General features: G+C 35.8%; 6 protein-coding genes across 15 annotated transcripts; 2 read left to right on the plus strand and 4 right to left on the minus strand.

Moving 5' to 3' along the window:
- The first annotated feature begins 39 nt into the window (after window positions 1–39).
- Window positions 40–11862, plus strand: LOC124302452 (protein shuttle craft). Of its 3 annotated transcripts, none has more exons than XM_046758652.1 (11): window positions 40–232; window positions 5535–6923; window positions 7022–7195; window positions 7414–7803; window positions 7927–8208; window positions 8418–8708; window positions 8781–9244; window positions 9351–9881; window positions 9968–10074; window positions 10178–10318; window positions 11438–11862. In XM_046758652.1, the coding sequence occupies exons 1-10, from the start codon at window positions 214–216 to the stop codon at window positions 10287–10289; spliced, it is 3759 nt and encodes a 1252-aa protein (XP_046614608.1). In that variant the 5' UTR covers window positions 40–213; the 3' UTR covers window positions 10290–10318; window positions 11438–11862. The 3 variants fall into 3 exon arrangements, with proteins under 3 accessions (XP_046614608.1, XP_046614609.1, XP_046614610.1); XM_046758653.1 differs by having other exon boundaries at window positions 11698–11862; XM_046758654.1 differs by lacking the exon at window positions 40–232 and adding an exon at window positions 5248–5393.
- On the minus strand, window positions 899–5226 carry LOC124302453 (histone acetyltransferase KAT2A). The gene is made up of 5 exons (XM_046758655.1): window positions 5132–5226; window positions 3523–4520; window positions 2852–3412; window positions 2049–2773; window positions 899–1976 (listed from the first exon to the last, which is right to left on the minus strand). Exons 2-5 carry the CDS (start codon window positions 4491–4493, stop codon window positions 1783–1785), a joined length of 2451 nt encoding a protein of 816 aa, XP_046614611.1. The 5' UTR covers window positions 4494–4520; window positions 5132–5226; the 3' UTR covers window positions 899–1782.
- A 1699-nt stretch (window positions 11863–13561) lies between the features above and the next one.
- On the minus strand, window positions 13562–18365 carry LOC124302456 (uncharacterized). Of its 7 annotated transcripts, none has more exons than XM_046758660.1 (10): window positions 18028–18364; window positions 17302–17512; window positions 17068–17176; window positions 16825–16926; window positions 16272–16536; window positions 15994–16155; window positions 15309–15911; window positions 14748–15181; window positions 14447–14654; window positions 13562–14326 (listed from the first exon to the last, which is right to left on the minus strand). In XM_046758660.1, the coding sequence occupies exons 1-10, from the start codon at window positions 18053–18055 to the stop codon at window positions 14106–14108; spliced, it is 2343 nt and encodes a 780-aa protein (XP_046614616.1). In that variant the 5' UTR covers window positions 18056–18364; the 3' UTR covers window positions 13562–14105. The 7 variants fall into 7 exon arrangements, with proteins under 7 accessions (XP_046614616.1, XP_046614615.1, XP_046614618.1 ...); XM_046758659.1 differs by having other exon boundaries at window positions 13562–14335; window positions 18028–18363; XM_046758662.1 differs by lacking the exon at window positions 18028–18364 and adding an exon at window positions 17812–17876 and having other exon boundaries at window positions 13562–14335.
- Window positions 18366–19154: 789 nt separating this feature from the next.
- LOC124302475 (ribonuclease P protein subunit p20) lies at window positions 19155–21269 on the minus strand. 2 transcript variants are annotated; one of them, XM_046758705.1, is made up of 4 exons: window positions 21068–21269; window positions 20609–20777; window positions 20497–20534; window positions 19155–19583 (listed from the first exon to the last, which is right to left on the minus strand). In XM_046758705.1, exons 1-4 carry the CDS (start codon window positions 21242–21244, stop codon window positions 19575–19577), a joined length of 393 nt encoding a protein of 130 aa, XP_046614661.1. In that variant the 5' UTR covers window positions 21245–21269; the 3' UTR covers window positions 19155–19574. The 2 variants fall into 2 exon arrangements, with proteins under 2 accessions (XP_046614661.1, XP_046614660.1); XM_046758704.1 differs by lacking the exon at window positions 19155–19583 and having other exon boundaries at window positions 20321–20534; window positions 21068–21268.
- On the minus strand, window positions 19761–20286 carry LOC124302477 (transmembrane protein 203). The gene has a single exon (XM_046758707.1). The coding sequence runs from the start codon at window positions 20284–20286 to the stop codon at window positions 19873–19875; it is 414 nt and encodes a 137-aa protein (XP_046614663.1). The 3' UTR covers window positions 19761–19872.
- A 116-nt stretch (window positions 21270–21385) lies between the features above and the next one.
- LOC124302465 (cleavage stimulation factor subunit 1) lies at window positions 21386–24392 on the plus strand. The gene is made up of 4 exons (XM_046758688.1): window positions 21386–21589; window positions 22152–23049; window positions 23229–23322; window positions 23602–24392. Exons 1-4 carry the CDS (start codon window positions 21519–21521, stop codon window positions 23844–23846), a joined length of 1308 nt encoding a protein of 435 aa, XP_046614644.1. The 5' UTR covers window positions 21386–21518; the 3' UTR covers window positions 23847–24392.
- Window positions 24393–24601: the final 209 nt, after the last annotated feature.

Consider the following 24601-nt stretch of genomic DNA (forward strand, 5'->3'; position numbering starts at 1 on the left):
GTCAGTTTCAATACTGAGTTACTAAATACGATTACGTTTCATAAATTCTGGTATGTAAAGTTCTTTCTGATTTCAAGTTCATGATAACATCTGATGCCCTCCAACCATCTCGTTAACTGTTCTACCTGCTATAATTATATCAGAAGTCATATCAGTACTAATTTAGTGACTAACGTCATTTGACAATGCTGATAATTGCTATTTCTGTGACATATGTGCTTGTTAAAATATGGTAAATATGTAGATAGAACTCAATTTCATCGGTTGCGTGGCAGAGTTTCCCATTTCTGTGAAACAATGATAACAGCATGAGCTTTGTTGATAAAACACGATACTATTGTCTCGGAAAATCACTATTGTTATAAAAGTATAAAATTAAGTTGGGTATTCCCCGGTGCCAGGAAGATACGTCCGCATTATATATCTTCTTCAAACATCCGGTTCGATTTATGTTATAGATACGCGAAAACCTGCATATTTGCACAAAGTGATCTGACAATTTTTCTGCATAAACTTTTTGAAACTCCAGAACTAGTTTTCAGTTTTTTGTAGAAAGTAATAAAATTTTTTTTCGAATACTGGAAAAAAAAAATATCCAAGACTTGTAACATCTGTTCAGAATCTGTTTGAGAAACGCAAAAAATGCAAGAGTATTATAAATCTTCCTACCAGAAAGAGATAAGAAACTTTCTCAAAGTAATTGGAACCCATTGCTGACCACAATAGAATAATTTGACTTTCTTTTCATATCTATTACTCGAATACAAATTTGCGATAATAATAAAGGAAATTCGTTTATTTCGTCTGAATAATGAATGAATCACGAGCAGTAGGAAAGTTTTATTCAAGCAACATATCATGACTCCTATCGTGAACTTGAGAAAAGCAGTGTTCCAGAGACTGACCATGAAGAGAGGCATTATTATAATCACTGCATTACATTAATTAATTACCTATTTGGCTAGTTACATTAATTAGACCATGAAGCAATGTAGTTGAACTCCAATGCAATGGTTGAAAATACCGTGCCCAAGTAAATTCTTGAATGTTTTACTCAGTCAATTTTTTCGGCAATAGTATTCAAAACCTGAGTTGTACATCGATTCATACGAAAATTCCTGGGACTGATTATATGAATTTCTTTCTCCTGCCGTAAATGTGTCTTTTAAGGAATTTCCAAATTGTCATTTAATCGATAGAAATATATTTACAAAAGTTAGTTATCTTTATTTAAACATATATTGTATGTATACTACATATACATAAGTATGTATATCCATTGATTATTCACTTGCAGCACCTGACCAACATTGCTTAGATCGAAATTGAACTAATCAGTAGCTAATCTTAATTCAAATTATTCTCCAATTTATGATAATATATACAGACGGCAAATTGTGGAATCACATTTTCGTAGTTCTTTACTTTGTGAGGCCCCTAGCTTTAAGAACAACTCAGATTAAACATATGTTTTACATCCTTTTGAAACCCGAAATATTTACCTACACAAGTCATTGACAAATTAATGAACGCAGATTTTCGAAACCGTATTCATTTGAAAACCATTTTCTCCTAAGTATCATAGTACGCAATAGCATACATCGGGTAACTCATAGTTTAGCATAATAAATAATAAAAGCGTTTAGTGCATAAAGCACAACGCGTCATAAAATCAGTACTCAGCCATCAGTTAGGTGAATATCAATGAGTTTGCACTGCATAATTAATACGATGCTGTAGAATAGATGGGGAACAATCACTCTAAACTTGATGAAGTCATCATTATTTATCCCAAAGACCTATTTCCTTCATTCTTGTTTGAAAATATTTTTCCAACGCATTGGCACATCTATAATATTCCGTATCTGGGCTGTTGTACAATCGACAATTTGTAAATATTCGTGTCATATCAGCTATAAACAATCGCCGAGTTACATAATATCTGGCCTTAAGACGGTCGCTCATAGTTTTTAAGTCTGAAAATATGACAAAATCATTAATCATCATTATCTTTATTACAATAATCGATGCATATGTAACATATTTACCCATTGGATATTTGATGTGATCATAATAATCAGGGACATCATTTTTATCAACAGGCTTTAGGAACGGCCATGCAGTGCTATTATTTTTCACAGTATTCAAAACACTTTTTAAGGCGTTGTATAATGAATCTGTCACATCCAAACAAGCCTCCATTGGCTCTGGTCCCTGCGTTCCTTTCGCGACGCCTCTCGTTCTTGTTTGAGCATAACTTTTCCATCCAGTTTCCCGTATTCCTGGGATAGATTCTACAGGAATTCCTCGCACACCCTCTTTGAAGCAGGTCAGGCCAGGATGCACCTTTTGTATTTCTTGTTGCCTTTGATATATCAATTTTTTGATTATTTCTTTCTGTTTTCTTATAACTGCAGTGAATTCTGTGTACACAATTTTAGCGTTAAGTTCACAGTGCATCAGAGTAGCACCTTCGTAGTCTTTGATATACCCTTGGTACATGGGTCTAGACATTTTTATGTCCTTGCTAAAACCCTGCTTCTTGAAGTACCCGATCGCAAATTCATCAGCAAACGTTAAAAAGTGCAGTATATTGTTTTTTATATGATAATCCTTGAGCATGTTCATCAAGTGTGTACCGTATCCTTTGACTTGCTCTTGACTTGTCACAGCGCAAAATACGATTTCCGTAAATCCTTGGGTTGCAAACATTCGGAAACAAATTCCACCAATAGGCCTACCATCTTTGATAAGCGCCAAAGTTTTATGTTTTCTGTTTAAAGATATTAAAAGAGAACCAGAAGTAAGAATGAAACTTGAAAGTTTTGTAAAAGAGATAAGAATTACTCACGGATCGAAGACTAGTTGAGATATATATTCTTTTGGCATTCTGGGTAATTGGTGACTGAAAACGTTGTGCAATCCTATCAACCAGAGCATAGTTTGCTTCGATACTGGTTGTGTCAGGCTGTTTCCAATGACATGGAACTCTATAATCTTTCGACTTTCCTCAATTTTTGCAGTTTCGTCTCTCGGCACATTTGGTGGGAAGACTGCGTCAGGTCCGCACATGTAGTTAGGATCATTTATCGTCGCTACAATTTCTGCTACAGTTTCTTCCGGCAAGTCTTCGAAAGCTTCTTCATTTTTACGCCTTTTCAAATCAGGCCTTCCCTCTGAGTGAGATCGTTTTTCAGGAAGTTTTTTTAGCCCTGGGCTTATATTTATTGTCGTATAATTGTCTTTGTCATTGTGTGCTACACTGATTTTCTCGAATTCACCAGGCCGTCGTGAGTGATTCCCCTTTGATTCTAAGGCAGCTTGTAAATGTGATGGCGGTACTTGTTTGAACTCTGGATCCCATATAGGAGAGCCATCAGAGTATATTTCTACTTCTAGCATAGATAAAAACCTGTGGATCAGAAAATGTGGCATGTAGTGATTTGGAATATACATTTGGAATTAGTACAATCGAAAGTTTCTGTTATAAATCCAAGATTTAAGGAAAAACGTTACACATACTTAGGAAAGTGCGTCAGGACTAGAACTCTCTTTTCAGGTGACATTCTGTCTCGTTCGCTATGACATTTGTCCATGAGTTGTCTGCACACTGATTTGAATACAGCTTGAAGTAAAGTTCTTCCAAATACGAGTGTAGTATCGTAATGTGGTAAAGAATCGCAGAAAGCTGGTACATGACAAAATACAAGCCAGCGTGTGTAGTTTATTTTATATGCGGGTGCTTCTTCGGCGTTACCAGCAGTTCTTCTAGCGCTCGGAGTCTCGAAATTCCAATGATTTAAACAGTGCAAAAACATCTTGGCTAAATCGTACATCGCTTGCCATTCGCGTTGGGATAAATGGCCAAATTTGTAGAGCACAAAATTAGTTATAGCCTTGGCTATGCTAGGCCTCTCAAAAGGCGGCTGACCCAGAGGTCCCTCTATTGTCGGTTTAGTCATAGACAGGATACATTTTCGCAAAAGTTTAAATAAATAGTAATAGACTTTTTTTGTATCCGGATCCTCCTCCCTGTGCATTCCCATGAAAATGTTATCAACATCGATGACCATGCCGAGTAGTTTGTTAATTTCGTCATCGCTTTGGGATTGCAGATGTGTGATATGCTTTTCAAGTACATGGGTGCAGCTTCGACATGGATCGGAAAAGTTAGCAGCTGGTTGCTGCATGTCATTCTTTGGAGACTTAGTCAATGGTTGAGCGTTCTTCCATCCGTTGCATTTGCACTCGTCGGCTTGGCATGAGCTGTAATTTGCCAGTTTCAATAGCTTTTTTAACTGGGGCCAATTAAAAACTTGATGTTTGCGTTGCTGAATCCTCTGCAAGTTGTTCTGGCGACTAGCTTGGTCCGTACCTCGTGGCGAACTTGACTCTGCGCTGTTACTGCTCACGAGGTTTTGAGATGTACTTGTCACGGACTGCACTCGATCCTCAGACGACATACCTGACATGGTTCTGGTAGTTTCATCCATCGAAATGATTTTCTAAAATTACTACACCTGAAAAATATCAAATTTATGACAATGTTTATGTTGAACAAGCATGTTTCTTGATTTCCCAGATTTGTATAATGAATTATCAGTGGGAATTAAAATGTGTATTACTTTGGATTATATATTCAAATCAGAAATTATCGTATCTATGAATTAAAAATCAATTACTGATTTTTTACCAAGAAATAGCTGGCTATCGACTCTACTCATTGAAGGAAAATTGAATTTTGAACTTTGCGAGAAGGGTAAATTCGAGGTTACGCAGGCCGGGTAAATTGTTGACAAAACATTGAGACAAAGTACGTGATGTGAATTTGAAATTGAAGTCAATGCGACGCAAAATCGTTACGAAATAACCGAGATTTTCATTCGTGAGATACCCGATGAGTATAATTATCGTTGGCGCAATGTCCTTTTTGACAGTTTTAATTTTTCGCGCAAATATTGATGGCTGTGGGTTGTGCGTACAGCTGAGAAAAAAAATACTCTCAAGTAGGGATTATTTAATCATTTAAATCCAGGTCGAGGGTATTCCAAGTGAGGATAATTAAACATGTATGATAAATAGGTCTAAATTTACGACAAGAACAATAATGAATTGTAATATGTTTATTTACCAAAGCTTCCGTTCACATATTATTGTAACGCTGCGCCTCCATTTGTTACGTGATTTTAGTTCGTCCGAACGCCACGTTCCTAAGTGATTCGCACGGAGCGTTTGCCTACTTTTAATTTTGATTTAACGCTGGTAAGAAATAAGTAAAAATATTCCACCTTACTTTCCTTATCAATATTCGCAACGCTGCGCTAGTCGTCGGATTGAAATACCCCAAACACCCTTAACTAACTCGCGCACAAGTCGACGACGCATTTTATCAGGTATGTGCGTAAATTTACTCCGTTAAAAGATATTGGTTAAACTATGGAGTTTGGTTAGTTCGTTTGAGATCAGCTTATAACCAGATCATTGCACCATATTGCCCCACTCTTGAAGTTTGCAATCCTTCAACTCATTTCCAGAAAGTCGTTGGAGGCAAGCCACCCTCTGGTGGAGTCAGAACCCGGGGAAGTCCCTTTGCCATTGCGGCATCGCCATGGCAAGCTGGGATGGGTCTTATTATGGGCCTGAGGACCCAAATTTTCATCGGTATTCGGATCAGGGGAACGTGGCGCGCAACTGGAGCTATTATCCTGAGAATGGCTCCAACGTGCAGCCGAGTATCTCGAACCTGGGTCAACAGCACTTAGCCAATGCCTATCAGGATCTGCAAATGGCTGGTGGTACTCAGTATGCAAGGCCACAGCCTTTCTTTGAGAACAATAGATCGCAGCTTAATCTTCCGCCATTCAAATGCAAAAGTGGGAACCCGAATGACAAACTTAAGAAAAAGAATTACCACGGTAAATTACCATTTGTCCCTCAGCAAACGATTGATCCCAGTGTCGTTGAGAATTCAAACCTGCATGCAACCGCTGGTGAGTTTATACCTAGCTCCTTGAAGGCGCTGCAAACAGCTGGGACAAACTCGTCTGCCAGTATTAGTGAAAATAATGGCAGAATTATGCTGGAAAATTATGATTCCTCAACTCAGCATTCGGGAAATTTGACCTTCCACGATTCGAACATGCCGAAAGTTGACCATGTGGATACTAGAAATAAGCGAGATAAGAAGGATAGGAAATATGATGCAAATAAAAAAGGCGATAGTTATAAGCAGAGGGATACTCAGGATGCTCAATATCAAAATACCAATTTGTTTAAGAATTCTGTCAGGAATCAGAATCCGAAGAATCGCAGATTCCAAAATGATAGGTATTCTAACATCAGACATTATTCGGATAATAGTTCTAATTATACGAGCGATAAGGATAGCGATAGAAGAAAATGGACAGGTAATTCCAGTGTTCGAGAAAATTTTGAAAACGGTTCATATCACGGTGAAGAAGACGGAACTCAATCTGTGGAAGGGACTGTTAATAAGCACTATAAAACCTCTAGACATGATAATACCCGACAATCCAGTGGTGCAGCCAAGTATTACGGCGATCAAAATTATTCTAGTCACAATTCTGAGATGAAGTACAGTCAAACGGGTGGTAAGAGTGTTAGAAGATATTTTAATGAAGATCGTGGAGAACGGTATCGTGATAAAAGAGATAGATACAGTGATAAGTATGAATCTGGGATCAGGGAGAAGAAAACTAGCTATGCAGATTACAATGGATACAAAAATAATTATGAAAGAGAGGAAAGAGGGGAACGGAGCAGAGACAAGGATAAATCTAAGGATAAGGATAATTCAAAAGGTATCAGGGATAAAGAGATTGAAAATTGGCGATACAAGAATGACGAAGATGTCAAAGGAGGAAGTAACATGAAGCGATTGAGTAACAAAAGATCGGAGAAAGGTAAGAGCTCAATCACCCTTACTTTTGGGATGACATTTATTTTACAGTGTGTCATAACTGGAAATTACTTACACTCATTTTTTTCATTCTATGCACAGATGATGACGCCAGTCAAAGAGAACGTCTCACTGAACAGTTAAACCGAGGACAATTGGAATGTTTAGTTTGCTGTGATCGTGTCAGGCAGCAAGATGCTGTGTGGTCATGTTCAAATTGCTATCATGTGCTTCACCTTAAGTGCACCAAAAAATGGGCAAAATCTTCACAAGCTGGTAAGTAAACACTAGGTTCGCTGTGAATGAGCATTTCGTTTCTTTCAAACCCTTCGCTGCATATGGTTTACTCTACGATTTTTAATTGCAAAAGCCAAATTGTTTCCGTTTCTATGCATAATTCCTGAAAAGAATACTATTCCAATGAGTGATACAAATTCAGTCTAGAAATTATCACAATGATCTCTGACATATATGAATTTGCTATTTTGATACAGAAAATGGATGGCGTTGTCCCGCTTGTCAAAATGTGACAGCAGCTATCCCAGAGGATTACTTTTGCTTCTGTGGTAATACTAACAATCCAGAATGGAATCGACGAGATGTTGCTCACTCGTGTGGCGATGTTTGTGGCCGTCTCAGATCAAAATCAAACTGTGTACACAAATGTAATTTATTGTGCCATCCTGGACCTTGTCCACCTTGTGTTGCCATGGTTACAAAACATTGCGGCTGTGGCAGAACTTCGCAAACTTTAAAATGTAGTACTGGTACACCATTAGTCTGCTCTGCAACTTGTGAGAAACTTTTGAACTGCATAACTCATACCTGTGAGCGAAAATGTCATCATGGAGATTGCGGAGACTGTGAAAAACTCATCCATCAGGGTTCGTAATTTATGTATTTGTATCAACGAATAAAATAGAAATTAGTTATTGGAATTATGGTAATTTAATAAGCTAAACAATGTAGTGTTTTGAACTGATTACCTTCATCTCATGTGTTCACAGAATGTTACTGCGGGAAAAATTGTCGTGATGTTGCTTGTGTTGCTGATGTTGCAGCAAGTTACAGCTGCGAATCTATTTGTAACAAATTATTAGAGTGTGGTAATCATAACTGCAAAGCTTTATGTCACCCAGGGCTTTGCGAGCCATGTGTATTCAGACCAGAAGCTGTATCTCATTGTTGCTGCGGACAAACACTTTTAACTGAGCCACGAAATAGCTGTTTGGACGAGATTCCAGTTTGCGAAAAAAAGTGCTGCAAGCGTCTCAAGTGTGGGCAACCTAGTAAGTTGGCATACTTTTACACCTGACATTAATTTTCTCGTCTCTACGTATATGTGTTCGAAAATAATTTATGTATTATGTTATACTATTGTCAATGACAATGATATTCACATGCAGAAAACAAGCCATTTCTTAACTATAAATCTTGGATTATTTCTTAAGAACATATAATAATTGATAGCACATGATAATTTCAATTTTTTCCTCAGGTAATCCTCACATGTGCAAATCCAACTGTCATCAGGGAGAATGCCCTGAGTGCGAATTGACAACAAAAGTGAAATGTCGTTGCGGCAACATGGACAAAGAGATCCCGTGTAAAGAATTGACGACCAAGGCAGATGATGCACGATGCCAGAAGCGATGCATAAAGAAACGTTCTTGCGGAAGGCATAAATGTAACCAGACGTGTTGCATCGACATTGAACACATCTGCCCGTTGCCTTGTACGCATTCTCTGAGTTGCGGAAGACACAAATGCGAACAGACTTGTCACAAGGGTAAGTGCCTGAAACTTTTTCTAGTCAAATTCTAATTGCTACATTTAACAATGTTAAATTTAAAAATCTTAGGTAGATGTCAGCCTTGCTGGCGAAGCAGTTTTGAGGAACTTTATTGCGAGTGTGGAGCCGCTGTAATCTACCCTCCTGTACCATGTGGGACGAGACGCCCAACGTGCGACAGGCCTTGCTCACGACAGCATGTCTGCGATCACCCTGTGCTGCATAATTGTCATAGTGAGCCAACGTGTCCGCCTTGCACAGTACTCACGCAAAAATGGTGTTATGGTAAACACGAACTGCGAAAAGCAGTTCCCTGTCATGTTAACGAAGTTTCATGTGGGTTAGCATGTAATAAGCCTCTTTCATGTAAGAGGCACAAATGTATAACCATTTGTCATCCTGGGCCGTGTGAAAAACCGGGGCAAGTTTGTGCTCAGCCATGTACAACTGCAAGAGAATTGTGCGGACATAGTTGTTCAGCACCATGTCATGAAGGAAAATGTCCTGAAATTCCATGTAAAGAGATGGTCAAGGTTAGCATAATTAATAAAAAGCATTCGCGATTCTATTTTAGAAATTCGTTTGGCTCGTTCACCCATTGAGTTAATTTAAAAAAATTGTATATCTCCTATTTTCAAGGTGACGTGTCAGTGTGGACACAGAACTATGAGCCGAGCCTGCGCAGAGAATTCTCGTGAGTTTCAAAGAATAGCTAGTGGAATTCTGGCTAGTAAAATGGCCGAGATGCAGCTGGGACATTCCGTAGATTTGGAAGACGTTCTAGGACAAGGTGCAAGAAAGCAAAATCAGTTAAAAACTTTGGAGTGTAACGAGGAGTGTAAGATGATTGAAAGAAATCGAAGATTGGCGTTAGGACTGCAAATAGTCAATCCGGATCTAAGTGGGAAATTAATGCCGAGATACACTGAGTTTATGAAGCAGTGGGGTAAAAAAGATCCAGTCTTTTGCCAGATGGTACATGACAAACTAACTGAACTAGTTCAACTGGCAAAGATTTCTAAACAAAAATCTAGGAGCTACTCGTTCGAAAGTATGAACCGTGACAAACGTCATTTTGTTCACGAATATTGCGAACACTTTGGATGCGAAAGTCAAGCGTATGATCGAGAACCCAAACGTAATATTGTTGCTACTGCTGTGAAAGATAAGGTATACTTAATTATTCGCTACCTGTAATATTTTGCCACTTCACAAGAGCTATTCTATTTTGTAATGTGTAATTCATTCAACTTCAGTGCTGGTTACCAAGTTTAAGTTTACTTGAAATGCTACAACGAGAAAGTGGTCAGAGGAAAGTACCAGGACCAATGTTGAATTCTGCAACAGCTTCAAGCTCTCTCAGGTAAAATAACGAAAATTCTCTCAAACGAACCTAATATTGAGATGCTACGATTCTTTATCTAATTCAAGTCCATACACCAAATATTTGAACTTGTGCATTACAGGAACGTAGAAGTATTACCACTGCCTACTAAAAAAAGTCCCAAGGTCCAGTCTGCACCAGCGGCTTCAAAATCACCTGAGCCTGAAATTGATTATTTTGACTATCAGGGTTGATCGGTTGGGTTCTGTAACTTAGTTTATAGGTATGTATAATAGTCGGTAGGCAACTGAATTCCAATTCTAAAATTACTTGAACTTAAATGGAATTATGTTGCAGTTAAGACTTTTGAAGTATAGATAATAATCAAATTGGTAACACAATTACAGTCCAGTAATTGAAATGAATTTGTAACAATGATGTTAATTATTTCCAATGATTCTTTTAGTTAGTCATTTGACTGGACATTAATTAAGTCTAATTCTCTGAAAGTTTCTGCGTATATAACAAAATATGCTTGGCTTGCTAAATTTGCGTTGGAGGTATGATTCATTGCACATGTTAAATTCTGACATATAATATTCAGTTTATCGAGGTTGGCTTTCATGCTATTTGGTCTGGAATTATGTTGTCGCAAAATTTAAAAATATAATAGACGACTAATTCTTAGACATTAATCTCACTCCTTATTAGTATTAATGAATTATACATTGATGATTAATAATTTCGGTTGTATCAATAATTGCGTCCTGATGTATATTTTGCATTACACTTTTTCAAAATATTTTTATCAAATCTTTACTGAAAGTTTGAACGTATCAAATGTATGTGCTATGAAATTATTCCAAGGAAACATTGACTTAAAAATTCTTCTCTGTACTTCTGCATTACTTAAGAAATCGGGTATCTGCGGTATTAGCTGCAATTAAGCAACCAATTTCGGAATCGTAACGTTATTTGAATATTGCATTGGATGAGTTTTATTTACTTCTTGTACAGTAAGTTTTTGAAATTTGACAGCATGAAATCAGAGAACGTATGAAAAAAATTGTACTTGAAACAGACTTATTTTCTTATTTGCTCTGGAATGACTTGTGTAAAATAATCTCTATATCATTTATTACTTGTATCATAAATAATGAATAATTAGGTTTAAAACTTTTTCATAAAATCCAACACAGTTGAATCGTTACTCTTGAAATTGCTTTGAATGCCACAATAGTACCAATGTAAACTTGAATTTAATGATTAAGAAATGTGTTACTTTTATGAAATGCAAAGTGACTAAAAATACTGTGTGTATGCCAAATAACTTCCAAAAAACATTGGCAATTATTACGTGGTATTACCTCTTCGTTGGTATTTATTGGTTTTTTTTTTACAGTAGTATTGGATAATGAAATTAGAAACTCTCACTCAAAATTAGAATGGCTATTGCTGGGGCTGCTGGAATAAATTATACAACGGTATTATTTTGTAAAATTTTATTTCGTTTATATCAACTATATTGTACTTATCTGACTGATTCTCAGAGATAAATTTGGCAAGAAAATAGTAAGCCAACTAGCTTCTACCATTTCTAAGTTGTGCTACCATTATGTTTCGTTACATCTTGACTTTACAATTCACACTTTGTAACCACAGTATTGAAAACAAATTGGCTGAATGACAGCAATAGAAGGAGTTCAACGTTTGGAGCAGTGACGTCAAATACATGTGTGCTTCCTATTTTGAAGCAATTAAGTTTAATGTCAATATTTATGATATTAGTATCACGAACAATCAATAAAACTTTGCTGTAACTTGGAAGCATATATTACATGTTACAATGAAAATATACCTTGCCCTCGAAATTTGTTGGTTGAGTGGGATATGTACTCGATATGATAATCTGGTGAAATACTTTGAAATCGTGCTATTGTAAACGCGCAATGAAAAGTCATTATTGTATCATTGAATACTGCTGAATTTTCTACTATTTACATTACATATGGATTCATTTAGAAATTGTAAGTTATGATATTAATTAGGAAGGGTCTCTAGTCCTTGATCCTGATGTCAGTAATCAACAACGCACATTTTACTATTACTAAGAAGCTACTGACGATTATATTTTTGATACTTTTTTTTGTGTTTAATTTCACATTTGTTCCGTTGCAATAAGCAGTAAAGTTGTCAAGCCAATGTTTTGTTACATTGTTGATTGCTGTATTAGAAATTAAGTAAGAGCGAAATAACTATGAGATTTTACCTAATACGTGTATTATTATTATTGAACTTGAATAATTCCAGCAATAGAAAATATTATCAATAACTTTGAGATCTTGAAATACTGATATTGTTTGTCCACTGACAGTAATACTTATTTACATGCTACCTCAAATTGTGCAAATCCCTCCGAATGATATACTTTCATCAATAATTTGAAGCTCACATCGATCATTTTACATAAATAATTATTCATAGGAATAGCTTGAATGTAACATTTTTGTGATAATAATTTTCTTCTGCTTTTGTTTTCTTCTACAATACTAAACTCATTTATCGTAAACATTTAAAATAGATAACACGAATATTTGGCACATCAAACATTGATCATATATTTTTACCTAATTTACTATGTCTATACCCTACAAAAAAGACCCAGATCTTTTACAATCGTGTAAGATTATAATTACAAAATTGTGGTTGAAAAAATTGTCATCTCCAATAGCCACAGAAAAATTCATCGTTGTAGCATACTATTTGATGGTATCAAAATATCTGTAAGGATCGAGTTAATTCCTTTAGATGCAATCTGTTCGAACTTCTTTTAGAATTTCTTCGTTCCAAAGGTGAAGACAAAATCTAGATCAAATTTTCACACCAACAAATTGGAGATGACTAAAATTTTACAATCTTACACAGGCATAATGAGGCCTTTCATAGTAGACATTTAAACGCATATCACATATAGGATCACAACACAGTTACAAGTTTCATTTGTAGTTTTAACCACTTAAACATCAAGTTTTAGTATTAAATATTTTTGTTGAACATTCAAGAATAGGGCACTTTCAAAGGGACTGCCTAAGGTGTAAAGGATATTTTGTCACATGATATTACTCCCTTACTCCCTACCAGTAACTAAACTAAGTTAAAGCTTTTGGGTTATATACAGTCTATTACCATTGCGGCTGTAACAAAATTATAACAGAATTATATAAGTGAACCGCAATAGTTCTGGAATGTCCGTTAACTCGATGGCAATATTATTGAAAAAATTTGTTATCATTTATTAATTTCCTTTTTTTTTTCATTTCACCTTGGACCACCAAAAGGTCATAGAAAAATTAAAATATACACACTTACGACTGCGGGAAAAATATGTTTTATATTTCGTAACTAAACCTAATGTTAAAAATATAACTATCGATCAAAATAGATTTCTTGAAAAAGACTTTATGTATGAAGTGATATATTCTTTTTTCTTTTTTTATTTTTAATCTTTGTCAGTTGAACACAGTCACTGTTTTAAAACGTCACATGTAACTATTGCTATAATTTGGCTATTCAGTGCTATTTTCAGTTTTTCAATCTTCCATGGTTTCAACTTTTTTTTTTAAATATTGATAAACATTTTACATACATCATATTGTTTTGTGAATCGTCAAGTTGGAAAAGTACAGTCTCACTCAGTGGGTGCTTTATATTTTTCAACAATTTAGGAAATCGAATGAACCAATTTGGAAGATAGTCATATCAGCAATTTCTGTTATTTCATGCCACTCATCTTTTGAATTTTAAGTCTGAATTACCACCGGAAATTCGTAAAAGCCTCAAGAACTTTGTTACGTGCAATGATTATCTGTAGTAATAGTGCTTGAATTCAACATTTTGTTATTTATTTTTCAACATGAATGTATTTTTTTCAACCTTTCCACAAAAATAACAATTTCCTATCGGCGTAAACAACTTTCAAAGTCCTAGAGAGTTTTTGAATATCTACAGGCAGTTGAGATGTACTTTCTCTTTTTTCTTCAGTCTATTTCAGAATGAAATTGAGTATTGCTTCATATGTAAAGATTTTCTCTTTGTTTCATGCGTAAGCTATAGCTGGGATAGGTATTCAGATACTGATGACGTGGGCTTACCGATGGCTGTTTAGTTATACTCGCCATAGCGCATCCCATTATGAGTTCCAGTGCTCGGCACAAGGTTTGATATAGTAGCCAGGGCCATGGCTGTGGAATTTGTGCTGGATTATGCCTTGTGCCAAACGTAGCTGTTTCTGCTAGAAGTCCTAAAAATATTAATCGTACAAAAGATGCAAGTGGTTAACCTCGCATTCAAAATTTGCTGGCAAAAGTTTATATTAGCTTAAAAGAATAGCATTAACATTTCTCAATCTTACCGTAAGGACCAAATATCCTGCCAATATCTGCAACGCACAAAATTATTCCTAAAATTGCTGTAGCGTAGGTAACATTCAAGACTTTTCGTATCTGTAACTTTCGTGCTGCTGCTGTGTCAGCCTCCGGTATATGCAGCGGTGTATCAGACTTAGCTCTATTTACATATGCAATATGATTTAATATTGAGTGAAGTGTAAAATCAGCCCCCTGAAAGACATCTCATTTTGTTTATCGGAGATCCCAATATTATTAAATTATTTCTGGATTCAACAATAAGTCAACTTCAAATCTGTACGTTACCGTGATTCTGCCTTCCGTTGTTGCATTATCTGGCAGTAAACTGCTTTCTGCTGTAATCTCTTCGGGATCGTCTTTATACTTGTCATTTTTCCATGACAAATTTTTTTTCCTCGTCTTAGTAATTTCATCCTTTTCATTGCATTTGTTGTGTGTCAGTTTATTATTCATCAATGCCGCCTTCTCGTTGCAATCTGGTTGATCAGAATCGGATTCTGATTTTTCTTGTAGCTCAGGATTTTCAGGGACAATGCTATTATAGTGTGTCGGACTTTTATCCAGTGTTCTAATACTTATGTCACTACTCCGACGATTTATTATCAAAGGCTTGATCTGGAAAAATTCGGAATTCCGTCGACAGGAGAATTCTGAGTTTCTACGAGAGTCTAATTTTGTTGTCGTCATCAAACTGCCTATGTCCGAATTCCGTCTCGAACCTGTAATATTATAAAAATTAACAGGCATGAATTTTGATACAAAAAAACTGCCTTCTTCCTGTGTTTCAAGAAATTTTACTTTGTACTTGAATTCAGCATTTCTGTCAATCTTTAATATTGATTTTACCTGTAGGGCTATGATCCAGCACGCTAGGCAGTCTCTGTTCTTCAGTTAAAAGCAATCTTTTCGGTGTTCTGTTACCAAAGTCACTATTCCGTCTCAACTTGGTTGCGAATTGGGAGCTGCGATTTTTTTCGTGAGTGAAATCTGAGCATCTTCTCAGGTCTTTGGTGCTACTAGCAGGTGTAATATTTTCTGAATGTCTTCGTAATATACTTTCCGGTGTCCGTGGTCTTTCTGAATTGGTTGGCTGCTTAATGTTGAACTCCGAATTGCGTCGTGATTCTGTAGAAGGTGATATCTGTTCTTCGTTGATGAATCTAACGCTGCACTCAGAGTTACGTCTAGATGACCCAGAAATGTCACTCCCTCTCCTACTTGCCAATGAACTTCGTCGGCTTGGGCTTGAAACTGTAATGATCGGTAGATTGGCAGTTGACGGTGTTGGAGTGGGTGGTCTGACATAAACTTCCGGCACAGTAGATATCGCTGGTATTGGTTGATTAGCTTGCGTTGACGGTGGTAACTGAATACCCAAAGCGGTTGACGAAGCAACTGGATCTTTGCGATTAGATTCCAGGTTCTTTGTCGCTATGTTTGTCGGGTGAGCTGAAAATATATGTTATCACATTTATTTGGATCGATTAAATATTCACTGTCCTCGGTCCCTCTAGCGCAATGCTACTACTACCTTTCAAGCTTTGATTATGCTCAGAATCTTTAGCTATACTTCCAGGCACATTATTATCGTCAGACGCTCGCAGCTTTGGCCCAAGTAGAGTTGGTACAAGCGCCGCGGCCACAGAGGTAGCTAAATTATTGTAAGGCGCAAGCATAGCAAGCTGCATTATTCCTACAATAACATGTAAGATTACTAGGTAGCTATTTTGCATACATTCGACTGAGATCAATGTTAAAAAAGACATTATGCTTGATTATATATTACTAGTAATTGGCTCGATAACAAACCTTTTTGATTCATGTGAGAATTATCCCGCGTTAGCATACTATTTGGCACAGTTCTTAGTAAATGCATGACTTTGTAGCCAGCATGCAAAAAAGTCAAATACAGCATAATACTCCATACAAGGAATATAGTTTGAATCACATACTTGGCTATGTAATGATTGTGAAAGGCAAGGACGCCATCGCTTGCTATAATGCAGGAGAAATGAGCCGTAATTATTAGACTTAGACAAGATTCTTTCTGCAGCTTTTCAGGACCAAACTTGAGCTGAAAATTAATATGTATGCATATTTTTAATTACTTGACAAGGATTTACGTGAACATTTGAAGGACCGGTTTCAAACATCCTGTTCTTCGATGATATAAGCATACAACATAAGGCAATTAAGTCAACAGTACCACTAATATATCTCTATCAATAAACTTGTGCTGTTGCATTAACGACAAATGACAAAGACTGTTTGTATATTTAATAGTCAGCGTCTCCTGTAATTGCATAAGTTTTATCAGCTGAAGCACTATGCTCTTTGAGATACTGTAGAACGAATGTATCACCTGTGTTAGTTGAAGAAAAGCCAGTTGTATCAGGCAAAAAGCAGAAGTCACACATGGAAATCCGATGTCCCACATTATTGAGCCAATAACTCGAGGCATGGTCTAGAATGATTTTTTAAAGTTTTCCTCTATTATTAAAATAAGGTATGTACGTTGGCTAAGCCTAAATGTTTAGGGCGCCAAAAAAATGTTCTCATGACTTTCTGTTGAATCATTTGTATTCTAATATTTATCATCACTCACCTCTTTAAGATTGTATGGATCTATGAATAGACAACCAGACCTCGAAGCACCGAGTAAGCAAAGGAATACATTTATAGTTGACATAAAGGGGCGACTTGAAATAAGAGATCTGAAAAATATGAGATGATATACATTCTATGTAAACTTGCGCGAATATTTTTACACCCTATTTACAAAAATAATTATACATTTGAGAAGGAATTACAATTAACGAACGACTGATTGTAATAATACCTTAAATTTAGTATGGAGAAAAATGTGTAGAAGCTGAGGACAAAAAAGAGGCACGCAAAACCATAGGTGTGTAATAAGAATATCCATCGTAAATCCTGGTTCACCACCACCAATGAAGGTGCGATGATCAATAGCTTGTCAACTGGTTCTGAACTTGATAAACTGGATACGCTATTTCTCCCTGGTACTGGTGTTGTCACATTGATAATACCTGTTCACAATATCGAGATGATCGTGTTTCACATGAATAGTTCACATGCTGCCACGAATCTTACTTCTTATATCAAGTTTATAGAGTACAGAAAATTGATATTCTTGCATAATTTCATATCATGTAACTCTCTTACGTACCTCCAGCGAGACGATAGGATAGAAGTATTTGACTTTGATTTTACCGTGCTAAGCCACTAGAATAACTTTAATTTCATGTTTGTCTAAATTTGATTAGCAGCATTGATGAAATATATGCCAATCAGTAAGGAGTTGCAAATAGTAAAATATTGAACTCACAAAGAGATAAATTGAACAATACTATGCTTTTTCATAAACTAGTTTGCCAAGCCAGAGTTATGGTTCCAGCGAGCTATCACACTTCTGCTTGTTAATTCTTTGCTTCTTATTCGATTTTCTAAAAGTGGCATACATACTTAAATGATAAATAAAAGATGTTATATTTCGTCAGTGTAAGAATAAAATAATAACAATGTTAATATGCTACAAACTCACCGTTAGTCCAATTACCCAGGTTGTCCATAATCTTTTGATATGAGCTCACCACACATCACTAGTCTTTATTGTCGCTCTTTTTTCAAACTCAATCAAGATTATCTGCCCAGTTAAAACTTTCTCAGCCAAGACAGGTTCAAGTATGCTAGCAGCAACAGGCTTTGGCTATAGAGTGCTTTGATTCACACCCCTTCCACATCACGTTGGGGTTTTCCGTCTCCCTTTGGTTAGGAATATTGATCTTGGTTGGAGAAGGGTAGGAAAGGGAAGTAAAGGGAGGCTGCAGGAAAGAGGGTGCTTGTCGTCACAGGCTACAATGACTAAATTGTTTATTTTTGGGATTGGAGTCGAGGCATTGTTAGGATCAATTTCCCCTGTTTAAACACTGACCGACAACCTAGGGTTAAAATGAATGATTATCAGAATAGAATAATTAACTACAACTTAATTACTTCTCAAATATGAATGAAATATGAAAGATAACAGAAATTATAATTATTATGCAATAATAATCAGTAATAATTTTAAATCAAATTTTTTTAATTAGGCAAACAAAATGATACATTTACATCATTTTATATCGAGAAATTGACGCATTTCTGATAATTCAAAGATAATTTAATGACTTGATTGATCGTGAAAATTTGCTTAATTTTGCTCATTAAACGAGACTAAATGGGATGTTTCATTCAACGTATACTGTAGTTGAGTATTGAATACCTGGTGTGTGTCAAGTACTGTTCACCACAGCTAACAAGCTCTATGTTTAGAATAGAATTAATCAAATCATTATTGGGGTATATTGGCAGAATATGGTATCAGAGATGATAACTGTTATAATAGCAAATACACTCATATTCATGTATAAGCATGATTATATAATATTGCACTCCAATTATTTCAGATACAAAATACTCATAATGAGACCATGATGGATTTTAATAATTTTTACCTTATTAACATGTAAGTTTTAGTAATACTCGCTTTTTACTTACTTTGTAATTCCATTCCTAATGTTGTCAAAAACTTACCTTTTTTATTAGCAGTTTTAAATTACTGGCCCAATGTGATTGTTTTTTTTTTTAACCATAGGTCGAAAATTGAACTAAGTAAAACTGCACAAGTTATCCAATATTTAATTTAATTTTATTCATTGTATTTACACATCATACTTTGCAGGAATTTTGTATCTTCGGTTATTTGTACAGCTTCTGCTACATACGCATTTTATATTTGATTATATAAAACCTAAGTAAATTAAGATTAATCCTAATCTAATTTACATTATACTGCATTATTTAATTCACTGCATTGGGCCGCAGCTAACAGTTGCGCAATATACATTAAAAAGAATCAAATGTAAAATAAACGATGTAATATTATTGCATAAATTTATCACGTATAAATACTTTTAGATTTTAATATCAGTGTACCAAGCTGGGATACTCGTTTTAAAATAATGTAATGTAATTTTCAATAGCTCCAAAAGTTAAAATTATGCCAAGCAGTAGTTTGAAACTTGAAGCATTTGACAGTCTCTTTCACTTCTAACAGCACTGAAATAAGAGATGAATATTTGACGAATAACAAACGTAATTATCTATCTGAGATATGATAATGCTTAAGGAAGAAAATAAACACAATTCTTACTTAAAATTAGTTTGAGAAATTTGTTTGAATACGCACTTAAGAGAACTATTTATGTCCATAAATAAAGTTTTGGTAGACACTAATGCACTTTACATCAGTTTATCGTATTGTGTACATAAGTTCAGTTGCAACATATACAGAAGATTGTTGTAAAGAAAATTCTATGACAGGATCATTTCTACCTAAAGCCCTGGGTCAGTGAAGCTGACAAGCCCTGACAGCAATAAGTTGTAAGAGAATAAAAACAGGGCTCAAAACTTCAGAATATTCCAGACTGCTTTGACCTGACAATTTTTTGCAAAGTAAATACTTGAAGACAAAAACTAACAAAAGAAAAGTCAAACTCCATAGTGCTCTAAGTATAGCACTTTTCATTACTCCATCCATTTGCATTCTTATGAAAATAATTGCACAAAAATACGTGTTCAAGCCATCACCGATAAATAATGGCGAGAATATAATCCACCAGCCTCCATTGCCTGCGAAATAATTGTTATCTATCTTCATGGCTAGCAAAATCGTAAATATTGTCAATGATACAAGATTGATCCATATTTCAAATATCGTTAAACCCAGCCAGTGCACTAATTCGTTGAGGGAAAATATCATCTTGAGGAAGTTCACAATGAAGAAAAAACAAATATCAAATATGGAAATTAAGCTTCTTCATTGTCTCATAAAATATAAAGCTTACATCCAAACACTACCTCAGACTGAATAAACTCACTTAAAATTAATAGTATGTGTTTATTTGAATGTCTCAAACAATGCTGTGCGGAACACTCGAATATGAATGGCTGAATTTTGCCGTTGATTTACCTCATAGTCAGCGTCATCTGTGATAGGCTCAAAATCATCTATAAAAGTCAAATTAATTATATCATTAATACTCAACAATTCAATGTTCAAATCCTAGCCCAGCTTTACCTACCAGTTATATCTACAGTCGACGTATTTATGTCCAAATCGACAGTGCCATGGTGATTTTCTTTCAATTGTAAGGCCAAATTGCAAGCTCTGCTTACCGCAGCACCAAGAGCATGAATAACAATTTCTTGTTCACCGGAATCCAGTAGTTTTTCACATTTGTTCAGCTGAGCCTTAAACAGAGTCGATAGTATTATGAGAAATCATGCATAATTATATTCTTGTTCACAATGAAGCAACGATCGTGCAAAATATAAGCAAGAATTTATAAATTCTAATAGCTGGAGCGTTGGAAATTGTAATTACCAGAAACAAGCTGAAAAGAGAAGGTACGAGACTGGTTTACAGTGTTTTTCAGTTTTCCAACTCCATACCATGGATATTTATATAAAATAATTGAAAAATGGTACGGAACATCATGTGATTTAAACGCACCAAATGAGGTTAGGGTGTCTGAGGTTACCTTGAAGTTTGTTTTGTTGGTGATATAGAAGTCCTTGTCACTCTTCGGTAAACGTGGCGGTAATCTCTTTCTTATAACATGTTCGTAGGTGGGTCGCAGTTTGATCTTAGAGTCCTTGATTGAGCTTTCTGTCAAATTTTGTTGACTCGATTCAACTTCGCTTTTCGCAGCAGCCATTGTGGCATTTCTCCTGTATCCTGAGAGGAGGTTATGCGATTGGCAATTCCTATGGAGAAATTGAGATTCTGATTACGATATCCAATCGTGCGACTAACTTCGACAGGCAAAATGCATCAACATAACATAACCTCTCACCTCGCAGAGACCACGACGGTGACAGAGGCGAATCACGAATTGTCGTTGGTCGTATTTTCGGATTCCGTTTTGTGCCTGAAAAAATAAAACCAGCAAAATTCAGTCGCCGAAGGAGAATAAAGATTATCATTCAAACATGAAGGAGCCAGATTTGGATCCGAAGAATATTATTAAAAGCAGAGAATCGCTCTATCGGCTTATGATCAGGTAAGCAAATCTCAAATTTTTTACTACTTCAAACTTCTCATTACACGTTTTCGTTATTTTCAGACACCATTGCTTCAATTTGTGTTTTCGTAAAAAAATTTACGGACAATTAACTAAACGGTTATTCATATCTTATTGCAAAACTAGTCATTTCATACGTCCCTTAGAGGGTTTAGAAAAACTGATTTGACAAGGTATCCAGCAATGAAAGTTTATACACCATAGTTAGGGATATCGGAGGAATCGGATTTTTGTAAGAAAATTTTCAGATATAGAATATTTGCGAAAAATACTTCACTAACTTGCTAAGTTTTCCCAACTTCCAGTGACATCTTGAAACACCTTGCCTAACAATTACAGACTGTGATATCACAATACTAGGCAGAAGTTGATTTGATTTTCTCTTTCATTTACATATCAAATTGTAAGAGGCACAGTCTCACAAATCCTGCATTTTACACATTTTTACATAAGCGTATGACTGGTCATTTTGTCGAAGTAATGAAATTGTGTTTACTAATCTATAAAGTGGTCTTAGTTATATGGAAAACATATTTTTCAGCCAACTTTTCTATGATGGTCATCAAACTCTGGCGGTTCAATTGTCGAACATGATACAAGCTGAGCCGCCTTGCCCACCTTCGGATAGATTGTTGCATTTGATGTTAATCGGTGCTGCGCATGAGCCAGATCGTACAAAAAAAGAAGTAAATAATCTACCGACTTTTTCCAATGTCGATAATACTCTTGGTCCTGGTTTAGATTTAGAGTTTGAAACAGAGGCTCAGACGCAGGCACCAGAACCGGCACAATATGAAACGGCGTATGTTACATCGCACAAAGGAAATTGTAGAGCAGGAGCATTTTCGGCGGATGGACAGCTAATTGCCACAGGCTCCGTCGATGCCTCGATAAAGATTTTAGATGTTGACAGAATGTTGGCCAAATCTGCACCGGACGAAATGGCACCTGGTGATCAAACTGGGGGGCATCCAGTGATCAGAACGCTGTACGATCACTTGGAGGAGGTGACTTGCTTAGAGTTTCATCCCAGGGAGCCAATACTTGTTTCCGGGAGCAGAGACTTCTCAGTCAAGCTCTTTGACTTCAGTAAAGCAAGTGTTAAGAAAGCTTTTCGTACTATAACAGACGCCGACCAGATCAGATGCTTGTCGTTTCATCCGACTGGTGATTTTCTTGTTGTTGGAACAAATCATCCTGTCGTTAGATTGTACGATGTAAATACGGCACAGTGCTTTGTATCTAGTATACCCAGCCATCAGCATACGGCAGGTATAACCAGCATTAAATATTGTCTGGACGGTAAGACTTACGCCTCTGCTGGTAAGGATGGAAGTATTAAATTATGGGATGGTGTATCCAATCGGTGTATAAATACTTTTGTCAAAGCACACGACGGGTACGAGGTTTGCTCCGTGACGTTTACAAGAAATGGAAAGGTATGTTTCTTCTTTAATTTATAAATTAAACTGACGTCAATAATCGTGACTAAGGCAAACACAGCTGAGAATTATATTTACACTTTGCTGTCCTTGTGAATTTCAGGGATGTCCTTTCCCATGTCACTAAAGTGTCTTGGTAAAAAATATGAATATAAATTCTTGATATTCATTTTCAGTATTTACTCTCATCTGGAAAAGATTCTTTGATTAAATTGTGGGAACTGTCAACGAGCAGATGTTTGATTGCTTACACAGGTGCTGGTACAACAGGTAAAAGGTTTTCGAGTCTCTTTGATCTGGCACTTGAGATGTTAATCGTAATTCTTGGTACATGTCAAAGTTTTTCATTTACGCGTGATCCACATTTACCAACAGATTAAAATTGCAACTATTTACAAAATAAAGGTTGATTGTAGTGGTCATTGTCATTTTCAGTCAAAAACGAAGTGTAAATCACGCTTATGTCTGCGAAACGAAAGTTCGTGCATTTTTGAAAAAAATCATAACTTGTGGTCATTTTTAATTATATCTTGTATTTTTTTCTCACAGGAAAACAGGAGCACAAAGCTCAAGCAATATTTAATCATACTGAAGACTATGTGATGTTTCCGGATGAGGCTACAACCTCTCTTTGTGCTTGGAATTCCCGAAACGCTTCCAGAAAGCAGCTTTTATCATTGGGTCACAATGGCCCTGTCCGTTTAATTGTACATTCTCCGACTGCTCCGGCTTTCTTAACATGCAGTGATGACTTTAGAGCAAGGTTTTGGTTCAGGCGAATGCCTACGCATTGAGGTGCGAGTACCAAAAATTAAATTAGGACCTTACCTTATTTACCATGGGAACATAAATATTCTAAGGAAATTTCACCCTTCGACATTGAAGGTACTGATATTTCTTTGCACGTTAGCATTAAGATCGTCATAAAATCAATGTCATCATTTTTCCTTTATTTTTTATTCGCAATTGATTTACTAAATTCATTGATTATTTTCGCTTTTTAAGAGACGCAATTCTTGGCCCGAGAACGTATATGAATCTTAATCTCGGTATTAATTGCTGAATTGAATACAGATAAAGCTTTCATCCCACTTATGTAGACAAGATGAAAATGGGAAACAGACTTTCACCAGAATAATATATTTTTTCTGATTTCCCTCCACATCTATTTGATGAAGCCAACTTTTCCATAAATAAAATGCAAATATTTGTGAACGAAAAAAAAAAACAATTATTCCTAGGAATAATCAATATCGTAAGTTAATAATTTGAAGTTATTTCGTTTTATTGTTGTTTTTTAAATTTTTTTTAGAGATAAACAAATGTATTTTTTTTCGATAACTATACAGTAAAAGTATTCGCAAGTACATAACTAGTTTTCGAAGTATTCACGAAAATTTTGAAAAATATCTTTAAAATACTTTGTACACCATTTGAAAAGGAAGCGTCAAAAATATTCACATCACTTCCCAGCTCTTACTATTTTTAAGTACGAATGATAAAGCGGCGCGGGAAAAAGCCGCATGCGGGAGCTGAAATGATGTTTGAA

The sequence above is a fragment of the Neodiprion virginianus genome, chromosome 4, assembly GCF_021901495.1.
Source record: "Neodiprion virginianus isolate iyNeoVirg1 chromosome 4, iyNeoVirg1.1, whole genome shotgun sequence".
In the NCBI taxonomy this organism is placed as follows: Eukaryota; Metazoa; Arthropoda; class Insecta; order Hymenoptera; family Diprionidae; genus Neodiprion; species Neodiprion virginianus.